Consider the following 25,033-nt stretch of genomic DNA (forward strand, 5'->3'; position numbering starts at 1 on the left):
TTGAGTTCAGTAGCATATAAATGTGTTGCTTGGTAAGATACAAGTAGTAAGTAGCTTTCCTTCTGTGGCATTGTTTCTTACAAAAAGGCTCCTTTTTGTTGGCATTGGAGGTAGTTTGGGAGAGGGTTCCCCCAGAGCAGGTAGGGCCACTTGGTTCTCTTGGTCATCCATGCTCACAACATCCAAAACTCACAACTCTGATACTTTGGGGAGCAGACTGTTCTGGATGTATATTTACACCTGATCATTCATGTTATGAATTGTTACCTATTTGGTAATTTTGGATACTGCAATTATTTTCTTTCCACAGTATGTTTTTACAAGGTACAACAAGCCCTTTTTCAGTACATTTGCAAAAACATCCATGTTTGTTCTATACCTCTTGGGATTTATTGTTTGGAAGCCGTGGAGGCAACAGTGTACTCGTGGGTTTCGTGGAAGGCATGCAGCTTTTGTAAGTATTGTAACTCTGTAGATGTTGTGATATTTGTCTAAGTTTGTACAGAAAAGAAAAACCTTAAAATAGAGACTAGAGAAGAGCAAAGGTTACATATTTGAGATATAAACTGAATCATGCCACAGGAAGACGTGGCAGCTGTAAACAGTTGTCATGTGAGAGGGTGAGAGGCAAGAAAAAGCAATATGAGATGTAGGAAATGCTCTGCTGGGCCAGACTATTGGCCCCTGCAGCCTGGTTTTGTATCCTGGGCGGTTGCAGGGGATAATTCCTCTTAACTAGAGCTTATGAAACTCTGTGTTGGCTTTTGGTTCCCTTTAACTCCCCCAACAGCTGTAACCAAAGGAATCAGAAATTGAACTGTGTAGTTGGTTTTTAACGCTGACTTTTTTTGTCTCTGGCACAACTATGAACCATTTGGTGACTGTTTTGAGGGGTTTAAAGTTACATCTGGTAAGGGTGGTAGGATTATGTTTTTGTTGTTGTTAATATTGTTTTTTATAGCTTTTATGCATGAGTGACCTTCTGATACTCATTACAGAGTTAGGCATAGCTTGTGCTAGAACCCAAAATTGTTGTTATATGACAGAAATATTGGGGGTGTTTTTTCCAAAAGATGCTGGGAAGAGCAGTTGTTCTGTGCCAGTGTTTCAAAATGCTGAACAGCAGCACTCAGGAAGCAGTAAGGCATTTGGCCTGATACTAATCTCACATTAAAAAAAACAGAAAATGTGATCCAAGAGCATGCTGTTAATCAACATGTCTTTATAGAAAATAGCTTGTGTGAAAGAAACTGACTTAAGATTTTCTCGATATGTTAGACTTCACTGATAGTGACAGTTGTAGGCATAACATATATAAAGTGTTAGATGACTTGTATCTGAGTTTTCTTTTTTAAAAAAGAAAAGACAAAACACAGAGAACAACTAAAAAATTATTTTTTAAAAGTTCTTGAGTTAAACACATAGAGCATTTAAAGTTGGCTTATATCTTAATATAATTTTTGCTAGATCAGCCTTTAATACCAAGTGTTTCTGTGTAATATGGCATGTGTTAGACTTGATGTTGTTCAGAATCTTCATAAGATAATTTGGAAATAAACAGAACTTAGTTTCTTTGCTGTCAATAATGAAATACAAACTGGAATGCAGTGAGTAAGAGTGCCCAGTCTGTCACATGTTGCGTGTGGCACTCATGGCACTGCTACTGAAAATTATTCTTCCTTCTCAAAAGAACAGTGCAGACAAGACTGTAATGTGCTCTTGGAAAATTCCTTCCCCTTCAAGGGCTGTAGTTAAATATTCAACTCAAATTGTTGCAAGTGCCCTTAAAGTGTCTTGTGTTTATTAGTCTGGAAAACACATCCGTGTATATGGTTTTATTTCAACGATTGCTTGGATAAACACTCACACCTTACTTCTAAGTTCTCTTCCACACTAGAGGCTTTGTTTAGTAGGTTTGCTACCATCATGGTAGAAGAGCAAGCTGCAGGTCAGGGAATGTGGGTTTGGTAAGGTAAAGAAAGGAGGGAAAGGAACTTTGCCTCAATGAAATGAAGAAAGAAGCAGCTTGTTGTCAATAGATGCACGATCATTTAGTGGGGATTGTGTCCCTAAGGCTGAGTTTTGCAGGTTTTCTGTATCTAAGAGCCTCATCCTGCATTCATACCTGGGTAGTTGAATTCCGTGGGGTTCTTCAAGAGGTACAGGGAAGTACTGAAATTATTTACTGAACTTGGAGGTACTGAAATTATCTGCTGAACTTGTAAGCCCTCTTGGTATTGGGGAGGAGGCCTGAGAGGAGAGAGGGAATTTGGACAGAATTATGGAAAAGTCATAAAAAACCTTACTCTTCAAAAATTTAAGTTACTTTGCCTTGGTAGTTTATTTCATTAAATTTTCTGTAATTAGTTTGCAGATGCTGAAGGTTATTTTGCTGCTTGTACAACAGATACCACTGTGAACAGTTCTCTGGTGAGTGCCTTGATTTATGAAGGTTGGTGCTTTACAATAACATGGCACAACTGTCTTGATTTACTGTTTATGAAATGTGGCAGTTTTGAGTGTAATATGTTTAGTTAAAGGGGATTGGTAAATTGCATACTTATATGTTACTAAAAAGTACTGGAAATAATGGTATTGCCTACTATAAGAAATATGGGTTCTCAGCTCAATAAAGCACTTACTTGAATGTTTCTGTAGTAGTTTGTCAAAGAAATATTATCCCTTACAGAGGAAACCTTTACATATTGAACTCAGTACCATCTCTGTAATAGAGGGTGGGAAGCAATTGAGTATTGCAAATTACTGTATGGATATTTTATACAGAATTACTTGAAGTGACATTTTTGCAGATGTATTTTTAATTTAATTTTTGGGGGATTTTCAACTTTATCTGTCTGCATTTAAGAATAAAATTTTCTTAGTCTTCTCAATTCATTAAGATCATGTGACTCTAAAGACTTGGGCAATTTTGCATTAATTTAAACATCAAAATTCTCATCCTAAACAAGCCTAATGAAAATCCAACTACCAGATCTTTCTCATGGCTTCACTTTTACTAATTTACAGTTTATTAATTTAATCTAAACAAGTAGCTTAAAACTTGTCTTGTTACAAAAGCTTTAATTGCTTGAAATACTTCTAAGTGCCTTATAGATTGTAGAACTTTCCTGAAGTTTTTTTATGTTTAGGTCTAGGGAAGAAAATAAGGGGTTTTAGGGTCATGGGAAGAAAATGAGTACATGAATTTTTGTTCATACAATCTGTATTTCATGTGTCTATTTTATAATTTGGACTGAAGCTATAGCTAATGAAGTATCTGTGATGTTGATGACTTATTTTGTAATTTTAAATCAGTAGGTGTGAATTTTCTGGCCAAAAGTTTTGTGCTCATGAGGATACACATAAAAGAGCACAGTTCTCTTGTAGTACTCTGTTTTACCAGTATGTGTAACATACAGTGCATTGCATACATGAATTTTAACAAGTCTATCCACTGTGTGCAGACCTGCTTTAAGTCTGATTCTCTTGCTATTCACCAAGCTTTTCTTTATTTAGTTTTCTAATTCGCTAAATAAATTCTACTGGTTATAATTGAAATATCCTGCTTAACTGTATTTTTACTTATACTGATTCATTGCAGAGTGAACCTTTATATGTTCCTGTAAAGTTTCATGATTTGCCAACTGAAAAAAATGACAGTAATAGTAATGATGCAGAGAAAAGTGAGTAAAGACTTTTGGAATGCTGTAATGTTAGTTCTTTGGTGAAGGAGTTACTTTTCTCTTTGTTTAGTATAACTGCTGTCATGTTGCAGGACTTGCTTCCCCTTCCCCCCCTACTTTTTTTTCTCTTTTTTTCTCCTTTCTGAAATCTTTTATTGCATGAATTGCAGTCTCGTATATTTACTTTCAGGTAGAGAAAACATAGGCCTGTCGTTCAGTTAACCTTTCTTGGTCACTACAGATGCAACCTATGTTTATCTCAAGGGACCAACTGGGTTCAGTACTTGTGATTCTTTCCTTCTGGGCTTGTAAGACCAGCAGCAGTGAGTCAGCCTCTGGAAAAACAAGCTATTGTCCTTTTTAGAGCAGGACCAAAGCAGTCAAAGTAAGAATTTTAACAGTCTATGTGCATTCTGGTTTTATTTAAGCCCCACTATCTTGTGATAGTACCTGAAACAGGCCTAACTGTCCCAGACAATTGTAGAAAGATTGGCTTCAAAACATCCAGTTAGGTAATGCTCAGCGAAAGAGTTCCTGCTGATCAAAGGGAAGGTCTCTCAGTTTCTGCATGGCTCACATTAGGAACCACTTTGGTAGGTTCTGCTTCCTGTGGCAACATGGACCAACCACTTTAGAATTGTTCCAGCTGCAGCTTTACCTTTTTTAGGGAATTAGTTATTGTTTCACATTGATTTAGGCTAATATTTACCTGTAGTGTTTAGTGTAATGTTTTCTTTATGGTGGAAGCTAATAATACTAAAATAACCTTCTAAATAAAACCTGATCCTAATTTGCAAGATTAGTTAGAGAGTGGATTTCAAAAGGGCAGGTGACTTTATGGTCTCTGCTTAGCTTTGAGGAATGTTGGACTGTAAGCTTCTGAATGAAACATTGTCCTTGCAGTTAGGTAGAGTTGTGTGCAGCTTTTGGCTCTTTGTCTATTAGATAATTAAAGAAAATCTTATATACATAGGAATTATTCCATCTTGAAAAACCTATCCAAAAATGTGTTGTTACCTTCTGTTGATATTTTTGACAGGGAGCAGGGGTGGTGCTTTTCAATGAGGTTTCTGTTGGTGGACAACTTACTGATTGAAAACAGTAATTCATTGTACTTTATCTTATTAGTAGCCTCCTGAATAGCAAAACATCAGTTCAATAAATCATGATGGCATGTCTTCTGTTTGGAAAAGAACCTGTAATTTCTGCAGTATTGTAATCAATGATGTGTTACAACAACGTAGATTTATTTGCATATTGTGTTGGCTCGGAAAGCTTAATAATAATATTAATATTTTTTCTTTTTTTCCTTTTTTTTTTTCCCTCCTCTGAAGCACCCAAAAAGCCTCGTGTGAGGTTCAGTAACATCATGGAGATCCGGCAGCTCCCGTCCAGCCACGCTCTGGAGGCAAAGCTTTCCCGCATGTCATATCCAACTGTGAAGGAGCAGGAATCCATCTTAAAAACTGTAGGAAAGCTCACTGCCAGCCAAGTAGCAAAAATCAGCTTTTTCTTTTGCTTTGTGGTATGTGCTCCGTTCTTTCAGAAAGCTTAAGTAAAGACGAGTTTAAAACTTGTATAATAATGGTGAATAAGTATTGAGATGACTTGTGTTCTTTAAACTTTATTTTATAAATAAAATTATTTATAAGAAGTACAACTTCCCTTGTGCTGGGTGTGAATGTGCTAGATTTAATTATGAATCTGCTGGTAGATGCTGATGCTGCATCATGCCTCAGGTTCAGGGGGGGAGAGAGAGATTCCAGTGGCAGGACTTTTGAGACAGAAAAACGTAGAGGGCAGATCAGTGATACCTTTTCCAGAAGCAGCTTCACTGACACTGCCAAATGGATTCTCTGTAATGTGGACTCATCATGATTTTTCCTCAGGAAGTAGAGCCCTTTAATTGTTATTATCATCAACAATAATAATACCACTGATGCATGTTCCAGAAAATAGTGGTGTAATTTTTTCTGGGGTAGTGGCCTCATGTCCAAAACAAATCTTGTTTATTCTGTTCATGGATGCTACTGGCATGTACATATATTTCTTCTTGGACTTTATGAATATTTCTGCATGAGACTAGAGAGTGGTTACTTCCCTTAGAATATATCTGAGATCTTATTAATCAGATCTCAATCAAGAAGTGAGAAAACACTTGCCATTTTATTCCTTTATGGAGGAATTAAATTTTTGTAGGCAAATTAAATATTTTTAGGCATTGAATGTAAGAGATGCTTGTTTTTAACAGTGGAGATGTGTGCTGGTTTTTTTACTCTAAAAAAACCCTCATTAGGCTGACTGATGTCACATGCATTACTGAAATTTCTTCGCAGCCCTTGTGCAGTTATCATCTTGAAGCACTCTGCAACAAGTTAAAAGTACCTTTAGTTACTACAGACAAGCTATTATAATGTCATTTTAATTCTAAGTTCTGAAGTACGTTATTTCGTAATTAAACACGTACTTGAATGTGGTTGGTTTGAGCCAATTCTAAGTTTGCTGCTGTCTTTTAGTGTGCCTGCCACTTCAATAGGAGTTAGAAGTGTCTTTAAGCCAAAAATATAGTTCTGATTTTATTTTTGATTAAATAATTGGGCTTTCTTCTAAAAGTAGGATTTTATTGCACTGAGAATCTTAAGCTCTGTTGTTGCTACCTGTATAATAAAAGAATTATTTTTCTTTTGCCCCAGTGGTTCTTGGCAAATTTCTCATACCAAGAGGCTCTGTCAGATACCCAAGTTGCCATAGTTAATATCTTGTCATCAACCTCTGGTAAGTTTTATTTACACCACCAGATGTGCATTATAATGCTGTTTATAATGTAAAAATCTCTTGTTACAATGAATCAGTGTAATGTTTTTACCTGTGGATTTGACCTGAAGGCATTGAATATGTGTGTTTAGAAAATTCATTTTATATTTGCAGAGGTTTTTTAGGGTGCCTTCATGCCCCTGCTTTTTGTGTGTACTTCTGCAGTTACATCTGGATATTAAAGAAATATATTTGGAGTGTAATAGCTTTGAAGCTGTGTAGCTTTCTGAGCAAAGTACTGGCAAAACTTGATTGTATAAACTCCTCTGAATTTCTCTTGCAGGGCTTTTTACATTGATCTTAGCTGCAGTCTTTCCCAGTAACAGTGGAGATCGGTTTACCCTGTCCAAATTATTAGCTGTTATTTTAAGGTAAGATAGTGGGAGGGAATATTTGGTCCAAAACTCCCTGGTACAGTGAGAGGACAACTGTACCTGCTGTATCTGTGACAATAAATTATACCCATCACTCTTTAGAAAAATCCTTGTTTCACAGATGAATTGAGCAAGTGAATTAACTGTTTTTAAATGCTTCATATCATGAACCATTTCCAAATCTCATTCTCCTGTAGGAAACTAGATTAATTTCTGTTGGAAATAGATCAACTTATTTTCTTGTTGTTAATTTGTGGTTTATTTTTGTATAAATGGTGAAAAAGGAAGAGGTTTGACATTCAGTGTTGTCAGCCTCTTCCATTAAATGCCTGATGTGTTGTTCTGGGAAGTTAAAAGTGGGGTTTTAACTTGGGATCATGCCTTAGCAGTTGAGAACTCCTTTCGACTTTCCAGAAGTGGGTTTTGGTTAACTAAAAATGCCTAAAGATTGAATTGTATATTTGTTTTTCTCTTTTCTTTTATCTGTTTTTGTAAAGAAATTCCTGAGTTCAAGCAACGTTTTGCATTTCTTCTTTTTTTTGCTAGCATTGGTGGTGTGGTACTTGTTAACCTTTCTGGATCTGAAAAATCTGCTGGAAAAGATACAATAGGTATTTACTTATGGGTTTTAATCCTGGAACATGCAGTGATCAGTACCATCTTCTGACACTACTAAGTAGTCACATAGCAAGCTCTGTATCTCTTAGTCTTGTAACATTTCACAGTCTGTTTTTTTAGTTTCAACTTCTAAAACTTGACATTTATGATAATTTTCTACCCTATGGGTATATTGGGAAAGTATTTACATTTTAGAGCTTTCTCCATTTTCCCATGTTTTTCATTTAGTAATGGATTCTGTAATCGACAGAGGTTTAGGAGAGTTGATCCTACTGTGCAAAACATGTTTGGCATTTCTCAAGGGACTTTTTTTTTTCTCCTTTTTTTCCAGGTTCCCTTTGGTCTCTTGTAGGAGCAATGCTGTATGCTGTCTACATAGTCATGATAAAAAGGAAAGTAGATAGAGAAGATAAACTTGACATACCAATGTTCTTTGGTAAGACCCAAAGTAACTCTGTTGAAGGTTTTAATTCAATGTGTGATTAAATGATTTGCTTTCAGGCACTGAACTGTGTCTGAGTGGTAAAGGGGCTTAGAAAAGCCAAGGAAGTAGAGAAAGCCTCTTAGTCCCATGGTTGTAAGTCCTTTAGAGAGTGGTTGTGTGAATTGTTCCTTGTTTAGAGCCTTAACAGGTATGCAGACAGCCCCACTGACTTAATGAGATTTCTAGTTTTTATTTTCTTTTCAGTTTCAAACCTGTAAGTATCTGATGCAAATTTAGTTTGTGAATTTCAGGTTAAATTTCTTAAATTTGTTTCCTTTGAAAGATTTAAAATATTGCTCCATGGCTGCTTTTCTATATGCATATTGTCAAAATAGCAGATTTTAGCTGAGATTTTAGTTATGTTGGAGAATATTTATTGTGATTTACTTAATACTGTTTTTATATTCAGGTTTTGTAGGACTGTTTAATCTGTTGCTGCTGTGGCCAGGGTTCTTCCTTCTTCACTATACTGGGTTTGAAGCATTTGAGTTTCCCAATAAACTGATATGGATGTGCATTGTCATAAATGGCCTTATTGGAACAGTTTTGTCAGAGTTCCTCTGGCTGTGGTATGTACTCCGTATGTTGAATACATTTCACATGAATTATCTTTCCTGTGTTCTCAGATGTTGAGATGTGAAATTGTCCAGGTTGGGGTTTGTGCCCTTTTCTTTTCCTTTTTTTTTTTTTTTTTTCTGTGCACATGCGCAGTTTTAACATTGCCACAATGTCCTGTTAAGACAACAGCTAACTTTCAGAAGTAGCTGATGTGTTCTTGTAGTAATTAAAATACTGTCTGCTTAGTTTATTCCAGAATTAACATTTGGAGACAGAGAGTTTGTGCTACAGAGTTGCAGTAGCAAAGGAGAGTATGAATTCTGTTGTAACAGTTCTGTGACAATACTGCAACAAAAGATCAAGGTGGAGTAGATGGAGTTCCACAAAAAACCTTTTAGTTTTTTAGGGGGCGTGGATTTTTTGTTTGTTTTTTCAAGTTTGAAGTTATGTATGAATTTAAATATTTTTTTGATTATTGGCAAACTTCTACACCAAACCTAGGTATGAATGCATTGTAGAATATGTTCCTTTTGCAGTTGAACTTGTTTGTTGATACAATATTTTTGTGATTATATCTGATCTGTAAGATTAGACTGCAGCTCAGTATCAGTGTCAGGTTAAGTGTAATTTTCACTTAGGCAAAATGACAAACAAACACATAAACCCCCCCAAATCTCGAGCCTTGTCTCTTGTCCCAAAATCAAGTTCTAGTGTAGGGTTCAGTACATGGGTGTGCACAGACTTTTTTACATACATGAGATTTGTTTAATTACTCAGAATGATATTACAGTCCATTAAGGAGCTAGTTTTTCTTCCAGTTCCTTTTCCCTAGAGTTTTGGATTGGAACTAATTGCAGAGTTTGTGCTGATATCTTTCTTTGCCACTCCAGTGTGCCACTAGTATAGCCCTACTTACTTTTTTTGGAAATAAATAATATCATTTAACCTACTTGTTTACACCACCCAACTACATATTACCAACTAAATAATGTAGGGCTAGATGTGACTCTTCTTTTTTTTTTATTACCTGCTGATAAATTTTTATTGGATTCTCTACCTCTTATTAATTTACAGTTTTCTGTGGACAGGTTGGTTGTAATTCAGAAGGAGTTTCTTATGCTGTAGAGAGTCATGGTATGGAAACAAAATGCAGATTTTTCTAGATGAAGTTACCACGTGTGAAATAGGGAAACTTCCATCACCTCAAAAGATTGTTATGGGAATTAAACCTCAGCCCAGAAGACATCCATTGCCTAGTTAAGAATTCTATGCACTTTCACAGATTTATGATGAACTGTGATGCTGTGAGTTAATTTTTGGTTATTAGACAGTAACTAACAGTTCATCAAATGTTTTCTTCATTTGATGTAGTACTTCGGTTGTCTTTTAAGTAAGACCTCATTATTATAATTACTATTTATTCTCATTAAATGATATAATTGTTATTATTTTATTGTTTTTTAGGGGCTGCTTTCTTACCTCATCACTGATAGGCACACTTGCCCTAAGCCTTACAATACCTCTGTCCATAATAGCTGACATGTGCATGCAAAAGGTAAGGTACTACTAAATTTTGATCATTGTTTACAGAATTTTTTCCAATTAAATTATTTTAGGCTTTTACTTCTTTATTTGGTACAAGAAATTAGTCAAGTTTTGCACTTGGAATATTTCCAACCAAAAAGAGGCTTTGCTGTTCGATGTTTTTGCAAGCAAAGTGTAAATTGTAATGTGCACCTTCAGTTTTCTGAAACTTGGTGCATGAGAAAGTGGAGTAAAAAACCCCAAAGACAACTTGTGTTTTGCTTTTACTTCATGTCAGTGTGGATTTTGGAAATTAAGTCAGAAAAATAAAAGGATAAATATAAGAAAAGTCGAAAAAGAGACCCTGAATAAATACTTTTGTAATGAACATGTGATAGGCAGTATGTTTGTGTTAGTCTTACCTGCATATTCCAGCATGGAAATAGAGCAGACACTGCAGTGAGTCCTGCAATAATAAAACATTTGTTGGTAAGACAGTTGTATTTCTGTTGCTCTTAAGGCATCTGCAATGCACACCTGAGGCATAAATTTTTATAGGATGGTAAATAACTCATGGTAATTATAAAGGAAACAAGGAATTAAATATCTGTAGGCTTCTTCCCCAGAATTCACTTTCATGAGGTCAGATTAGGTTTGTATGAGAGCTAATGCTGCTAGTAAAAAATAAGAATTTTATATGTAGGTTTGTGTGTCAGTACACATTTTAGATAGAGGCAGATGTGTGTGCATGTGCAAATACATTGGTAGAGGTGTATTTATATAGTTAAATATATATCAATATATGAAAATTTTAGGTTGTCTTCTGAAGTGATTCATCTAAACTTTCTTCTGGGATGCACTGAAAAATGGACTATGCTTTTCTAATTCCCAGTAAACAGCTTAATCTCTTGGCTGTTTATTCTGAATAAACACAGAGTCCAGAGCTTGTAAAATTAATTTATTCTTCATGTACTAATGCAACATGGAGGCATTTCAAATAGCAGAGACATCTCCAAAGCTCTGGTGGATGACTTTCAGCTGACATTGGTAACAAAAGGACAAATTACCTTTTTAACTCACCTTGTGGGAAGTAAACCCTTTCTGCCTTACATTTCAGAAAATAAATTACTAGAATTAGAACCACAAGTGAGGAACCATGATTAAAGGCAAAGTGCTGCAGACTTTGAGGTTTTTTGCACAGGTGTATTTACATCAGAATATCCTAGGCCAAGCCCTGTGCTGGCTGGGGTCACAGGTGTCCACATCTCAGATGACCTGACAGAAATTTGAGGCTTCCAGCTTCAAGCTGCCCTGTTAGTACCTCTGGCCAGCCTTGTTTTTGCTTAAAAGAAACGTGCACAAGAATGCCACTGGCATGGCTAATAATCATGGAATCATAGAATGTGCTGTGCTGGAAGGGACCAGTCAGGATCACCCAGTCCAAATCCTGGCCCTGCACAGGACACCCCAAGAATCACACCATGTAATGTAAAGATTAAAATATGAATACATGCAGCCTCCATATGACTGTCAAATGGCGTGGTAATTATACAGTATTCATAATTACTAACTTTCTGGATATTTATTTTTCTGTAATTTTCTAACATAAATATGAATCTTAGGAATTTACAACCAGGTTTCTAATGATTAATTCCCTTTGGCAACTTAGGTGTTCTGGATTTCATTAGAAATCAGTTAGGAAATGTAGGGTTTAACAACTGCAGTTGATGAGTTCTTTGAGGAGGATCATCAGTGCCAGGAACCAAAGGTGAATCTGTTTTCTCTGAAGTCTAAATAAAGTTTTGGATGTTTTCTCCACATGGGGGGGCTGTGCTCATGGCTCTGTCATCCTGAAAGGCAGGTCCCGGGCTCTTCCTGCCCTTGGTTTGGAGTCACAGAACCATGGAATGGTTTGGGTTGGAATAGACTTTAAAGATCATCGCTTTTCAACCCGTGGAATGTCCAGGAGACTTTCTCCTTGGCACCAGAGACACAACTAAAAACCTAAAACCGAGACTATTTGGAAATTGCAGTCTTCATTCAGCTCCCAGTGCAAACAGAATGCTCCATTGTAAAGAATGGATCAGTGGGAACAGGTTTTGCAGTTCTTAGAAGAAGCAATAGCTATAGAAATTGTACCAAATAACTCACACTGCTTAAAATAACTCAAACTGCATCTCAAACTTAAAATAATAATCATTCCAAATATACAGCATGTCAATTCTTTTTTAAGCCATCTAGTGAATGATGTTTGTGTTTCAATTCCAGGTGCAGTTTTCCTGGTTATTTTTTGCAGGAGCAGTACCTGTATTTTTTTCATTTTTCATTGCAACTCTCTTGTGTCACTATAACAACTGGGATCCAGTGATGGTGGGAATCAGAAGAATTTTTGCCTTTATTTGTAGAAAACATCGAATTCAGAGGTAAGGCAGTCACAAGTTAAATCCTGTCCTTTAACCTTTCCAAAATCCTGTACTCTTTTATAAGCCACAATACTCACACTCTGTTTATTTTTATCTGATTTGGTGTGCAGGTGTACTAATTTCTTAATAGCTGTAGTTGCCAATCCATTTATTAACCTATGTAATGCTCAGAAAAGGGAAAGATGTGACATCTGTTTACCTTTTAAAGGAAGTTTCCTAATGTTTGTCACAGCTTTTATCCTTTAATGCATCTGTGATAATTTACGCACCCAGCACATGCAGTGAAAACTGTGCAACCTTGAGTACACTTCATATACTTAGAGTCTTTGCATAGTTTTAATGGCTAAAGTTCAAACAGCTGAATACTTGGTGCTTATCTTGGCTTCATAACAACCAATTTAATATTATTGTATGACTGTAAAAAAATGCGTTTCTTTAAAGAATGCCAGAAGAAAATGAGCAGTGTGAAAGCCTCATCCCTATGCATAGTGTGTCACAGGATGGAGACAGCTGCTGTTCATAGACACAAGGTAAACCTTTAATAAACCTCAAACAATGCACAGAAAGGTGAGGACTGGTTTTCATGATGACATTTGTGTTATGCAAGGACACATTTTAAAGAGCACGCAGTCAATCTTGTTCTGTATCGATGCACAAAGTTTTAAAGTGTATCTTCAAAGTTACTATCCCTACTTGTTGCCAAGCTCTATTGTCACAGTTCTAGGTCAATGGTTTAGAAATTTTTTTTTTACTAAAGAGTATTACAAAGTTCATCCAAAAGTGGATGTGAGTCAATATACCAGGAGAGCCATAGAACTTCTTGGCATGGGTGATGTGCTTGGAAAACATCTGAAGTAATTAATTCACTCTTTAGTGCTGTTGGGGTCTCAGATTATGCTACTGCAGCTCAGGAAAAACACCAACCATCTAGGGAAGTTTAAAGAACATCACCAGACTTTATCATTGTGGAAAGGAGCCCTTGTGTTTGCGGTTGACAAGAATTAAGTTGGTAAATTCCATTAAATATTAGACTAAATATTTCTCAGGGTAAGCATAGGGAGAGTGGACTAGAATAGCTAAATAGCTAAAGATAGTGCAAAGTATCCCACTTTAAGAGGAGGTTACACAAATATCTGAAAGGAATATTAGATGGTTTGTCAGTACTGGCTTGGAGCATTGAAACAGGCTGTGCTTCACCTGTGCTTCACCCCTGTGCTTCAGGTTTTTCAATAATATTATTTCAATAATATGTGTAGAATTACATCAGAAGTATATTTTTATTTTCCAGTGTTGCTTAAATCTAATAATGAAATTTAAAATATTCTAACTGAAATAGTAATTGTGATGTCTTAAGACATGGAGTTATTTCCTTTGTTAGTAAGATGGAAACAAATAGTTATTGTAATCCTCTTTTGTAATGCTGAGTTATGTAGCCCTGATAATTTTTTTCTTCTTCTTCTTAGTTTAAAAATGGAATGATGCCCAGCGAAGAGACAATCTTCTGGAAAAGTCCCTAAGGAATCATGTTTCAGTGCCTATTCTGAATTTGTAGTAAAAATAAGAAGTTTCAGTTCTTTTGAAACTCTAAACTTTTTCTTGCTTTGATCTGATTTTATAAATGAACAGATTTACTACATGCCTGTCACCATAGGGAGTCTTAGTCCATCTGAACAACCAACCTGCCTTATAACACTTGAGCTGGTGACATTACTTGACAAAATCAAGAAAGCAAATGCTGTTAGGTGATTTCTTTCCTTTTTTAAGTCACAATTTTGTTAAATGCTGGACAATATTATTTTTAAAAGATACTTTAAAATGAGTTATGTAAATAAGTTTGCAGGTCATCAAGTCTTACAGGCTTTCAGATGAAAAGCTAAATAGATATGTTACCTGTAGTAGGTACAAAATAAATTTTTTATGTTGTATAAACTATTTGCATATTAATAGATGAAAATAGAAAAAAATAATTTATTAAGTGCATTCTTATAATTACTGAGGCAGGATCTTTGTACGGTCCTGGAACACTACATATGTAATGTCTTAGGCCATTTTGAGTAGCCTTGTAATGGCAATGGGTGCTGATGTTTAAAAATCAAAAAAAAATTGCCCAACAGTCAAGAATGCTTAAAATTTCAGTGAATGGTAAAATATTTCTAGTTACAGTACACTTGGGTATACATTCTTATACACGTGTTAAAACAGACTGGTTCTGTAACCCATTCTCAATCCCAGTTGTCTCTCAGGCATGAAAAATTTCAGGTGTAGCTGCCACACTGTGGAAGAGATCAAATTAATTGTGAAAGTTTTCAGTCAGTGGATTGGCACTACACTAACCTGCTAAGCAATATGAAAAGGAGAGGTGTTTGCATTGATTTTTCTTTCCCCCCAGCTGTATTAATAAATTTATTCTAAACTGATAATTATCTTCCTTCCACTGCAGTGTTTTATCCTTTTTAATCCAGAGAAGCTATTATAATTATATTCAGGAATATTTGAAATTAGTCCATGCCATTTTCCAGCTCCTGGCCTATAAGACACTTAGATCAAAGTTAATTTTGGCTTTTGATGGATTTTATTTTTCTATAATGAATGTAAGATGGATTTTTAGCCAGGAGTATTTTCTTCCACATAACAAGGTTATTAATAATGTAGGGTATTTCTACTGTTCCTCCACACAAATAGAGAAGGATGAGGTAGCAGAAATGCCTGTTCATGTTCATGGCACTCAGTAATGATTCTTCCAAAAGCAATTTTGGTAATAAACTGTTATTTGAAAGAGAATGCATGAAAGCAACATGCTTAAGATCTACATTTATAGAAGAATTCGAGCCAGCAGCTGGAATTTAATATAAGAACTGTGTGTAGAGAAGGAAGACAAAGTGAACTTAGGGCTATTCTGTTCAAATATTTAACCTTTATCAGGTTTTTCTTTCCTGTTTTAATACTGGATTGCACTACAAACTTTGGTGATCTGAGGCATCTCTAGATAGTAAGTCCTTCTTGGACACTAAAATAAGAACTAAAAAAACCCCAAAACCAACCACAGCAAAATCACAAACCCAAAAGAGATGAGAAAGTCAATCAAATTTCACAGTTAAACTTCCAAACCCCCCAGGTAGAGGGTATGTTGAACTAATTTTATTTTGGTAGAATTTTCAGGCATTTTTTGATCAGTGGAGTTTCTTTCGGTTTTGGATTTATCCTTCAAAATTTTGACCAATTTAGAGGATGCTTGCTTTAACTTTTTTCAGGAAGTATTGTTAATGCCTACTCACAATAAAAAAAAAAAAAATTCATTTCAGTTAATGAAATGTTTCAATGAGATCCTTCAGAATATTTGATACCAGCCATTAATTCCAGATTTGAATCAGCTGGGACTTGTGGCATCAGTGCATTAAGCCTGGGAAAACCGAGTTTGCTTTCAGATGGGCAAAGACAGTATTTGTAGCAAAATTTTCTATTACTGTTTTTTTGCAGTTGGTCATGCAAACAGGGTTTGATCTGTAATGTCAAATATGCAGTTACTATTTATATTTGCCCTTATGTTCATGGCTTAAACTCAAAGATCATCATAGCCTCCCATCTATATGACTGTTAATTTGCATTATTCATTAGAATAATAGAGTGAAGAAGTACTAAGAGAATTTTCTTCTGTCTCTGACCCCTGGAATGTTGAAGAACATTCAGTAAACTCAAAGTCAGGGCTTTCCAAATGTTTTTGTTTTTAACAAAAATGTGTTAATTTTTTTTTAATGAGATATGAAATATTTTTATCTTGTGGCACTAGGTATCTTAAGCTGTGGTTTTGCATTAAATTACAGTTCTTTAAATAGTAGGAACAAAACAAACATTCCTTGCTGAAAGGATCTTTAAACAGTGGTGCCCCTGTAGTTACAAGAAATGTTTTACACTTTTAATTACAGAAGCTATGACATATGACATTGTTCCTGCATTTAATAGAATGTGATGGAGTTTTTTCTACAAAACCTTGTGATTTTTTAGGACAACGATATTTTATAAATATAATGTCTGATTTGAAATGTAAATTGCATAGCTCTCTAATGGATGCTTGGTAAATGCACAAGAGATTTAGCTTTGATTCTCAGGTACCTCTGATGCAATGGAGACGTGCTGGGTTTTTCCTCCCCGTGACACAACTGGAATGTGAAGGAGCTCTCTCATGAATGCTTTACCTCTGCGTGGTAGCGTGTATTGTCACTGCTCTTACTGTTTCAGTTTGGGAATGTCTTCATTCTGACTTACTTCTTGTAGGAACCACTTATGCTTTAGAAAAATAATGTCGAGCATTTCTTTGATTGTCACTAGATGGTTAAAGAGCAGTGATTTCCCAGGCCTACAAAACGGGAAATGAATACTACATGTTGCTCTGTCAAACAGTTGAGCTAATTCCTGTAATCCTTTGAGACAACCAACAATTTCTCCTGTGCAATTGAGGTTTTAGGGCTGTTTGGTTTTTATATATGAAGGAAATTATGATAATTTGCCAAAAGCTACAGAGCATGCCTTTGCTTTTAGGGTTTTAGTGAGTCTTGCCTAGCTTGATAAGCAGTGTGCTGCATTTCAGAACAAAGGCAGAAAAGCATTTTGGTTTCTCTGGCCACTTTGTGTTGGGTTTCAGTCACGCTGAAAACATGTTCACTACAAGGGACCGCTGCAGATGTAATGCTGGTTCAGCAAGGGATGGAAATGCCACATCTGTAACAAAGTCTGGGACACATGAGTGCTCCTGAAGGCACTGAGGGCTTGCTCTTTGGCCTTCCAGTCTTCACTGCATCCTGTTCCATGGCTTCTGGCCTCTGGGAATGCCTGTAAGGGGTGGGGGCTGTAGGACAGGACTGGTGTGGCTGGCCATGGAGTCGGGCTGCAGGGACTGCACACAGACTCAGCAGCTGGGGATGAGGCACAGCCTGGGTGCCCCTGTGGGGATTTTGTGGAAATGGGGTATTAAACAGGGCTGTTGTTCAGCCAGGAGAGCTGCAGGTGATTCTTGTCTACTCATGGCAGACCTCCTTGGAATGTACTACCAAAACCAGGAGAGCCTTCCAATTGCTTTTCTTGGTGTGTGCTGCTGTAACTGTCATTCCTGTCACAGTACTCGTGCCAAGGTACCGCTATTCAAAGCTGTGATGGCTTTAAATAAGGTGGCAAAATGATTTCTTTGTAATTCTTCGTTCCATTTCTCTTAGTGTTGAATGCTGTCTTTCCTATTCCCTACTAAAAGACCCTCCTATCTTAGGGAAATTATGTTACTGAGCTAAACCAAGCTATCAGAGAACAGGGAAAACCAGTTAAATTTTGGAGATAGGCTGAGTCTATGGACACACCTTGAATTTCATATGGAAATAGGCCTCACAAAGGCAGAGTGTAAATGAAGTGAAGAACTGGCATGCTCAAAAACCAAGAAACAAACTGATGTGAATATCACAATGTTGGGTTGTATAGCTAACTGTAGGATGGTACTTTGAATCAGTTTCCTTTACTTGGGATAAGTTTTTATTAGTTACCGTTTCTGTTCTGGCTATCACATGTAGTGCCTGCAATTTAATAGTTATAATTCCAGTAGCATTTATGTGATTCATAAACTGTTGTTATGCATTTTGTTCCCTGTCTAATCCACGTTTTCATTAATGCTGTATTTTGTTTTAAATTGTCATTGCAGGGCATGATTTCTCAGGGAAATATGGATGATACCATAAGTTGTGAGAGCCAATAATTAATTCCTGCTTTTAAAATTGCTACAAACATTTCCAGGTTTCATTCAAACATTTCACATCGTGTAACTTCCATGTTGAATTTCCTTAGACTTATCAGGTAAATCATGATGAGAATGTTAAGAGCATTTAAAGATGTCAATAAAATTTACTCTGCCCAACACTTTGTTACTTTTTGGAGAAACATCTGTTTTAAGGTGATGCTGAAATATGTGTGATTTTCTACTTTATTGTCCTCTTTGCCATATAAATTAATAGCTACTCTGCTGATTTTGAAGCTGCACGACATGGCATGACAGTGACATTAAGTTTTAGGGTTAGGCAGTGCTGTAATAATACATAATCTGATTCTGGGATAGATCAGTGTAAATCTCTAACATAAATATATTAATTTATATCATTAAATTTTTACAAAGTCTAGTCACTTGGCGGGATTTTTTGTTTGTTTTTCCGGTAAAGTTCGGCTAGAATGGGATTTGATCCAAAGCCCACGAGAGTCATTGACAGCATTAATAAAGTAAAACTTTATTGAAAAGAACTTTGCAGTCAGGTTGACCTTTATGCCTTTGCAGTATTTCTGCCTGCAGCATGTATTTGGAGTGGTTTGCTTTAAGACCTCAGTAATATAAATGGAGGGATTTTAGTGCTGGTAAGTTGGTAAAAACACTACTGTTACTGATCACAGAAGATCCTTCCACATAGCTGGTATGCAGCTTAATTATTTAGAAGATGAATTTGTCTTGCCACATGACTTCTTTTAAAATCAGCAGCATGAGAAATATTAACCCCTGCACTTCACTGTATACTTTTGTCCATAGTGAGAACATGTGATCATAGTCATCAGCCTTGAGTATCAGCTTCTCTTGATGATTTCTGCTTTGACATTTCCATGCCCTGTTGCATTCACTGCAAAGTGAATTTCCTCTCTAGGTAAAGCCAGTGTAATTGTATTTGGACTGTCCTAGTCCTCTGTGGTGTTCGAAATCTGACATGTAATGTGACTACTTAGAGATCTGTGTTCTCACTCTTGTCATTACATCTGGTATTAGTAGGTAACCGGACCTTTTTTGGATATGCCTGTCATGATATGGTATGCATCCAGGATTCCATCTGGCTTTCACTTCTTACTTTTAAAAAGCATAAAGGGCTGTCCTCTGAGGATTTTTGTAGAAAGCAGCAGTTTAATTCTACAAGTTCAAAGTCCTTTAACTGCATCTCAGTTTATGAAGTTGCATGCAGTGATCCCTTTCTTTTACTAATGAACTTCTGAAGATTTTTTTCAGGGAAGGTGCACAAATTTTCTTTATGTTCCACAGAAGAAATCTGACTGGATACTGAAATGGCCTCAGAAACAAAAATTCTGGGCTGTTTATTCTATTGTTCTTCACATATGTTTCTGATTTTTTCCCCACTTTTTTTTTAAAGAAACCCAACCAAATAAAACCAATCAAAACCCCACACTTATCAAGCTGAGGGCAATTAGCCACTTAGCATAGAACTAATTTTATAGTATGCAAATGGTTGTATTTTTATCAGTGATACCAGTCAATGTATTACTGATGTTGCCATTCCACAAGTCTTGTCTGTGTCACAGGTGGTGCTTCTCTTCTGCCTAAATCTGACCTCTTGCATTTCAGTCAAGTTAGTTCCACTGCCATAATGAGTAATTTCTAAAATATTTTAGAATCTACTTTTTTCCTCTAGCTAGGCGAACAGCAGGGGTTTTCCAACCAATGTCACTTTCCTATTGCAGAATGAAAAAAAAAACCCTCTAAAAAATTTAAAACAGGAATGTTAATTGAAAATCAGGAATATTAGTAGGAAAGTAGGAAGCATATGCTGTAAAATCATTGGGGTAATTTCTTGCATAGCCTAATTCCACATTAGGAAGTGCTTGGGCAGTAGTTTATTGGATTGATCTCTGGTTGATCTTGAGTCAATGTAGAAAGTAGGTATTTCAAATAATAATTTCATATTGAAGCTGAAGGCTTAAATTAAGCCCTGTGATTGTTAAAAAAAAAAATCATCGAAAATTATATTTGGACACTTAGGAGGTATTTTTTGTTAGTGATTTGGGTTTTTTTGAAGTCCATCCAATGCAGTTACAAAGGAATGCTCTGTTACTTGGCATGTATGAGAGCCTGTTTACACAAGGCTACGTGGAAAGCAGTGGCCGGGTGTTGGAGTTGATGTTGTCCAAATGGAATTAGAGAAATGTACTAAGTCTGAGGTACAACTTCAGCAGTGTAGAGCTAGAGGGGTGTTCCTAATGATTTAAAATTTGTGTAAGGTCTCTTTGGAGTAGATACTAGTAAAAAAAAAAATTGGTTTTGGAACCTTGAGTTATGAAACTCCTGAAACTTAAATGCATTAAAAGATGCACAAAACCAGTTGTAGTTTTGATGGTTGTTCTGGCGTTGCATTTTGTACTGAGTTTCAGGGAATTCTCAGTTACACTTCTGAAGTGGAAGCTGCTTTAACTGAAGAGCCTTCACCTGAAGAAAACTTTTTTTTTCCCCTGAAGTCTGTACAGTTTGCTGATAATTCAGATGTTCTGGGAGCACAGCAAGTTCCAGATATCCAAGTATCCTCTATGAAATATCTTTATGCATCGTCTTTTAACCATTTTCCTTAGTGAAAGCAGAACGTGAATTGCTAATGTGTATTGCATTTGCACTTGAAAACCTGATTTCAGAGTGTGTTAAACCTTGATCTATTTTTGATAAAGAAGAAATGTAGCATTTTAATCTAATTTCCATTTAATGGCAAGGATATTCATGCAGAGAAAAACATATATCAGGGTTTGATGCAGTGATTTTTAAGCCAAGAAAACAGCAGGATGGCAGTGGTAAATCTGAAATGAAGATGCATATCTCTTCAGAAACTCTGGTTTCCTCCTGCTCTCTTTATACCAAATTGTATCTCCATTATTCCCGGATAATACAGGTGAAGCAGGAACCAGAGCTTTTACCCTTTGTTCTTTAAAAGTGAACACTGGCTTTTGCCTGGGGTGTCTTTGTCCTGTTACTTCATTTTTTGATGGGAGGTCAGTTAAATAAAAAATATAGAATAAGTATTTTTAATTGAAATCAGATTTAAGCTATTAATTATTTTGAAATTCTCTATATTAATAGAGATCTAATGAATGGAAATTGAAGACCTATATTGCAAATACTGAACCGTGCTTATATATTTTTAACAAAACCAGTATATATATATGAATTTGAAACATGCATGAAGGTGGAAATTGGAATATTGTCTTTATGTTAAAAGGTTTATAAATTGAAATTCTTGATATCCAGTACCAAAACCCTATAAAAAGGGCTAATGAAAAGAAAATGTAATGTGTTCTGATTAACAGCCTGTGTAATACAATCAATGGGTGTGATGTTTTTGTTCTGTATTATATTTATTATATATAAGTAAACAATAAAGATTATAAATCTTATTTTCTTAACAGGAGTTGGGATTTGGTTGGGGTTACTGCTGAATGTGCTTTGTATCATCAGTTAAGAAAAAATGGTCACTAGGGCTGGCCTTAGAAGTGAGTTTTGGGATGTGTCGTGTTAGCTGAAGTCAGCCAGGATGTGGAAGGTTACAGTTTGCTGTCAGCTTGGTCTGAGTGCAGGTGTTGCCTGGGGCAGGGTTGGTTTTCTTCTCCGTGGGGCTGGTTTGGTTTGTGCTAAGCGCGGGATGATAATGCAGAGATGTTTGTGCGGCTGCTGAGCGCGGCTTGCACAGAGCCCAGCCCGTGCTGCTTTTCCTGCTGCCGCCCTGGGGACGGGGCTGGGGGGGACCCAGCCGGCATGGGGGACCCGTGCTGGCCAGGGGACATTCCAGACCATGGGGCAGCGTGCTCAGCACCCAAAGGGGGGGTGTGAAAAACGAGTTCCACTCTCTTAGAAAAATTTATAAGTTTAATAAAAATAGACAATTAGGAGACAGAAGAGCAAAAATTCCAGCTGGGGTGCCTCACCAAAAAGCCCGCACTTCTCTTTCAATTACGGTGTTTCAAGGATTGCTGTTTTACATATTCCGATAGATATTAATGCATTTTTTTCGAGTTTTTATCTGTTTTAAGTATCCCCAATCATCTTATCTGATAGATTTATTTGTGGGTGGCTCCACTCTGTCTGGTAACATGGGTCTTAAAAATCTTTTTCTTGAGGTTTTTGGTTGTTTTCATTTAAAAAAATGAAAACCCCAGAAAGTTAGCAGTCTTTTGTTCAGGGTTACAAGGTGTCGACCCGTCCCCCATACCTTCTGGCTTGGTCAGTTTAGATGTTAGAAAGAAGAAAAAACCTAATCTTTTTACTATTTACACTATGTCACAGTCGGAAAATACATTCATCACTTTTCTAAACTCTATTAATAAAACATAATACAGTACAATTATGCATATAATATTCATTCTAATATTTGCGAAAAGCCAACTTTATGATACGCCTTGATAACGGGGAAGAAGGAGGGGACACTCGCAGCGATGGTGTTTGTCCTCCCAAGTCACCATTACACTGAGGGCAGCTGAACACCTGCCCAGCCATGGGAAGCAGGGAATTCTTTTCCTTGTTCTGCTCTGCTTGAAGGGACACTTTGCTTTCCTTGTTAAACTGCCTTTATCCCAACCCACGGCACTTCTTGCTTTTACCCTTCCCATTCCCTCCCCGATCCCGCTGCTGGGGCTCGGTGGGGCTGAGGTTAAAGCACGGCACTCGGGTCGTTTAAGCCGTCCGGCACCGATTTTTGGCGTCTTTTGGCCGCCGCGGTGATTTTAATTTGCGAGCAGCTGAATGGCGAAGTGTGCACAGGGCTGTGAGCAGCAGGGGGAGCTCCGGCCGTGCCCATCCCGCCAGTCCGGCTCAGCAATTATTGTATAAGCGGTGAAAAGACAATTAATTTACCTGTTTATCATCCCTGATTCCCGCAGTTAACCGGGGCTAGACACTGACCTTTCTTCTTGCAGCTGAACTTTCAGCGTCTTTAATAATTAAAACCTCGGGGATGATAGGCGTTTACCTAAATACTTCATTAAAATATTTTGAGGAAAAAAATAATTTCCACCACAGGCTTTTCTGCGTTTTCTGGATTAACTACAGCTGAATTCTTTTTTACTGAGATCCTAAATATTACTGCACAGCTATAGGAAGAAGCAGCTTTTTACACTAAAACAAGGGGACACTTGCTTTTCCACTAACTAATTAAGTTCATCTCATACTCCCTGACAAGTAACAGGAATTCTGGTGCTCGAATTAAGAATTTGAAGCAATTTGACTTTAAAAGTTTCTATCTACTTTCAGAGGCAAGTTGGGAATAACAATCTTGTTCTTTTTCTAGTGTCCTGACTGATGGCTAGAATCCCAGTCATTGTGTGATTCCTCCCTTTTAAGTCGAAGAGTTAAAGTAAAATGCGGAATAATTTTTGGCAGGTCCTGCCATTAAAACGTAAAACCCTAAAATGCATCCCTGTCTTAGGCTCTGTCAGTACTTGCTGAGTTGTGCTGAGGGTGCAGCTGGCTGCAGAAATGATTGGGGCAGGTGGTGACAACCACAAGGGGTAGATTTTACAGTGGGGGCTTTGATAAAGATATGTGGGTGCCCAGGAAGAGCTCCTGGGGAAACAACTGAGGTGAAAACTTATTTTGTGGTTTGGGGTTTTTTTTGTTGTTGTTTTGTGGGTATTTGTTCATTTGTTTTTCCTTATCCACAGTGGTGCAAATCGATGAATTGTTATTCTGTTAGGCTATTAAGATCTAAACTCTCCTCTGTGATATCCTGACACCTGGTACTTTTTTCTATACAAAGGGATCAGTCAATGCAGGCTTTCTGGATTGCTTTCAGTCTTTAGGATGTAATTTGTTGACACATTATCTTGTTCTACTCTGTATGCTCTGCAGTTTTAGGAGACACATTTCATATATGAAACTGCCACTTGCCAGAAGCTCAGTGTCACTTGCTACAAGGTGAGGTTTAAAGCTTCTGAGGAGGATAATTTAAACCCCATTTTCAAACTTCCTTTTCTATCAACAGTATGTATGTGGGAGACATTCTTGGGTTTTATTTATATCTGCAACCCAAGTATATTCCATTTATATTGATTTTAACGAACTTGGACAAAACTTAAGGTTTCCAAAGAAACAATAGTTTACTCTCTCAATGTAAACTCTTTTTCCTCTTTTCCCTCTTTTCCCACCACTTCCCCCTCCTCTTGCCCCCACCCACTAATTCAAGACCATGTGAAAGAAAAGCCAGTTCTAGTTTGTGGCTTTGCAAGCTTTCAGGACTTTTTTTGGCAGTGTTACCTAATGTGTTATAATTTGCTGGGAGATAAAAATCTTCATATCATAAAGATTCCTTAATTATCTAAATAGGCTTTTCTTTGTCAGAATCTTCCAGTGTTGGGGCGTTTTCTAGGCTTCTTTGATTTAACTGCTGGGGTCCTGCTGCTAATGGTGATAGAAAACTCATGATTACACTGCAAGTGTGCATTTACAGAATGCTAGAGAAGCTTCATAAACATAAAGGAACATTCTGTCTATCTGTAATAGTGTTCCCATTTAGAAAGAAGCTCATCTGCCAGTAAATCTACTCTTTTTTTAAAATCTCTTTGGAAGGAAAAAACAAAAAGTTTAGTTATAAGCATTTGCCTTTTGTGGCTGTGGTGTTGCAGGCAAACAGGAAAGTGATGCCCCATGAGAGTTTTTTGACCATGGGAGAGGTGGTGGTCTTAGAGCAAAGGGATATGAAGAGGAAATCTGATGCAAAGACCATGATGGATGGAGTTGGGTCTCATGCCCTCCTCTCCCCAAGTCCTCCTTGCCTTTTT

At 36.8% G+C, this 25,033-nt stretch overlaps 1 protein-coding gene across 5 annotated transcripts in view; it reads left to right on the forward strand.

Annotated features, from left to right (window-relative positions):
* SLC35F5 (solute carrier family 35 member F5) overlaps positions 1 to 21,667 on the forward strand; it is a 31,197-nt gene extending 9,530 nt beyond the window's left edge. For all 5 annotated transcript variants that reach the window (XM_066190342.1, XM_066190340.1, XM_066190338.1 and 2 more), the window contains exons 5-17: positions 311 to 454; positions 2,368 to 2,430; positions 3,602 to 3,683; positions 5,018 to 5,208; positions 6,377 to 6,458; positions 6,781 to 6,868; positions 7,418 to 7,482; positions 7,821 to 7,925; positions 8,383 to 8,542; positions 9,996 to 10,086; positions 12,324 to 12,478; positions 12,920 to 13,008; positions 13,942 to 21,667. In XM_066190342.1, the coding sequence (XP_066046439.1) occupies positions 311 to 454; positions 2,368 to 2,430; positions 3,602 to 3,683; positions 5,018 to 5,208; positions 6,377 to 6,458; positions 6,781 to 6,868; positions 7,418 to 7,482; positions 7,821 to 7,925; positions 8,383 to 8,542; positions 9,996 to 10,086; positions 12,324 to 12,478; positions 12,920 to 13,001 (1,308 nt within the window). In that variant the 3' untranslated portion in view covers positions 13,002 to 13,008; positions 13,942 to 21,667. The remainder of the gene's footprint in view (positions 1 to 310; positions 455 to 2,367; positions 2,431 to 3,601; positions 3,684 to 5,017; positions 5,209 to 6,376; positions 6,459 to 6,780; positions 6,869 to 7,417; positions 7,483 to 7,820; positions 7,926 to 8,382; positions 8,543 to 9,995; positions 10,087 to 12,323; positions 12,479 to 12,919; positions 13,009 to 13,941) is intronic.
* The last annotated feature ends 3,366 nt before the right edge of the window (positions 21,668 to 25,033 follow it).

Source organism: Chamaea fasciata, unplaced genomic scaffold, assembly GCF_029207755.1.
Source record: "Chamaea fasciata isolate MVZ Bird 193981 ecotype frontalis unplaced genomic scaffold, bChaFas1.0.hap1 SCAF_8, whole genome shotgun sequence".
NCBI lineage: Eukaryota > Metazoa > Chordata > Aves > Passeriformes > Sylviidae > Chamaea > Chamaea fasciata.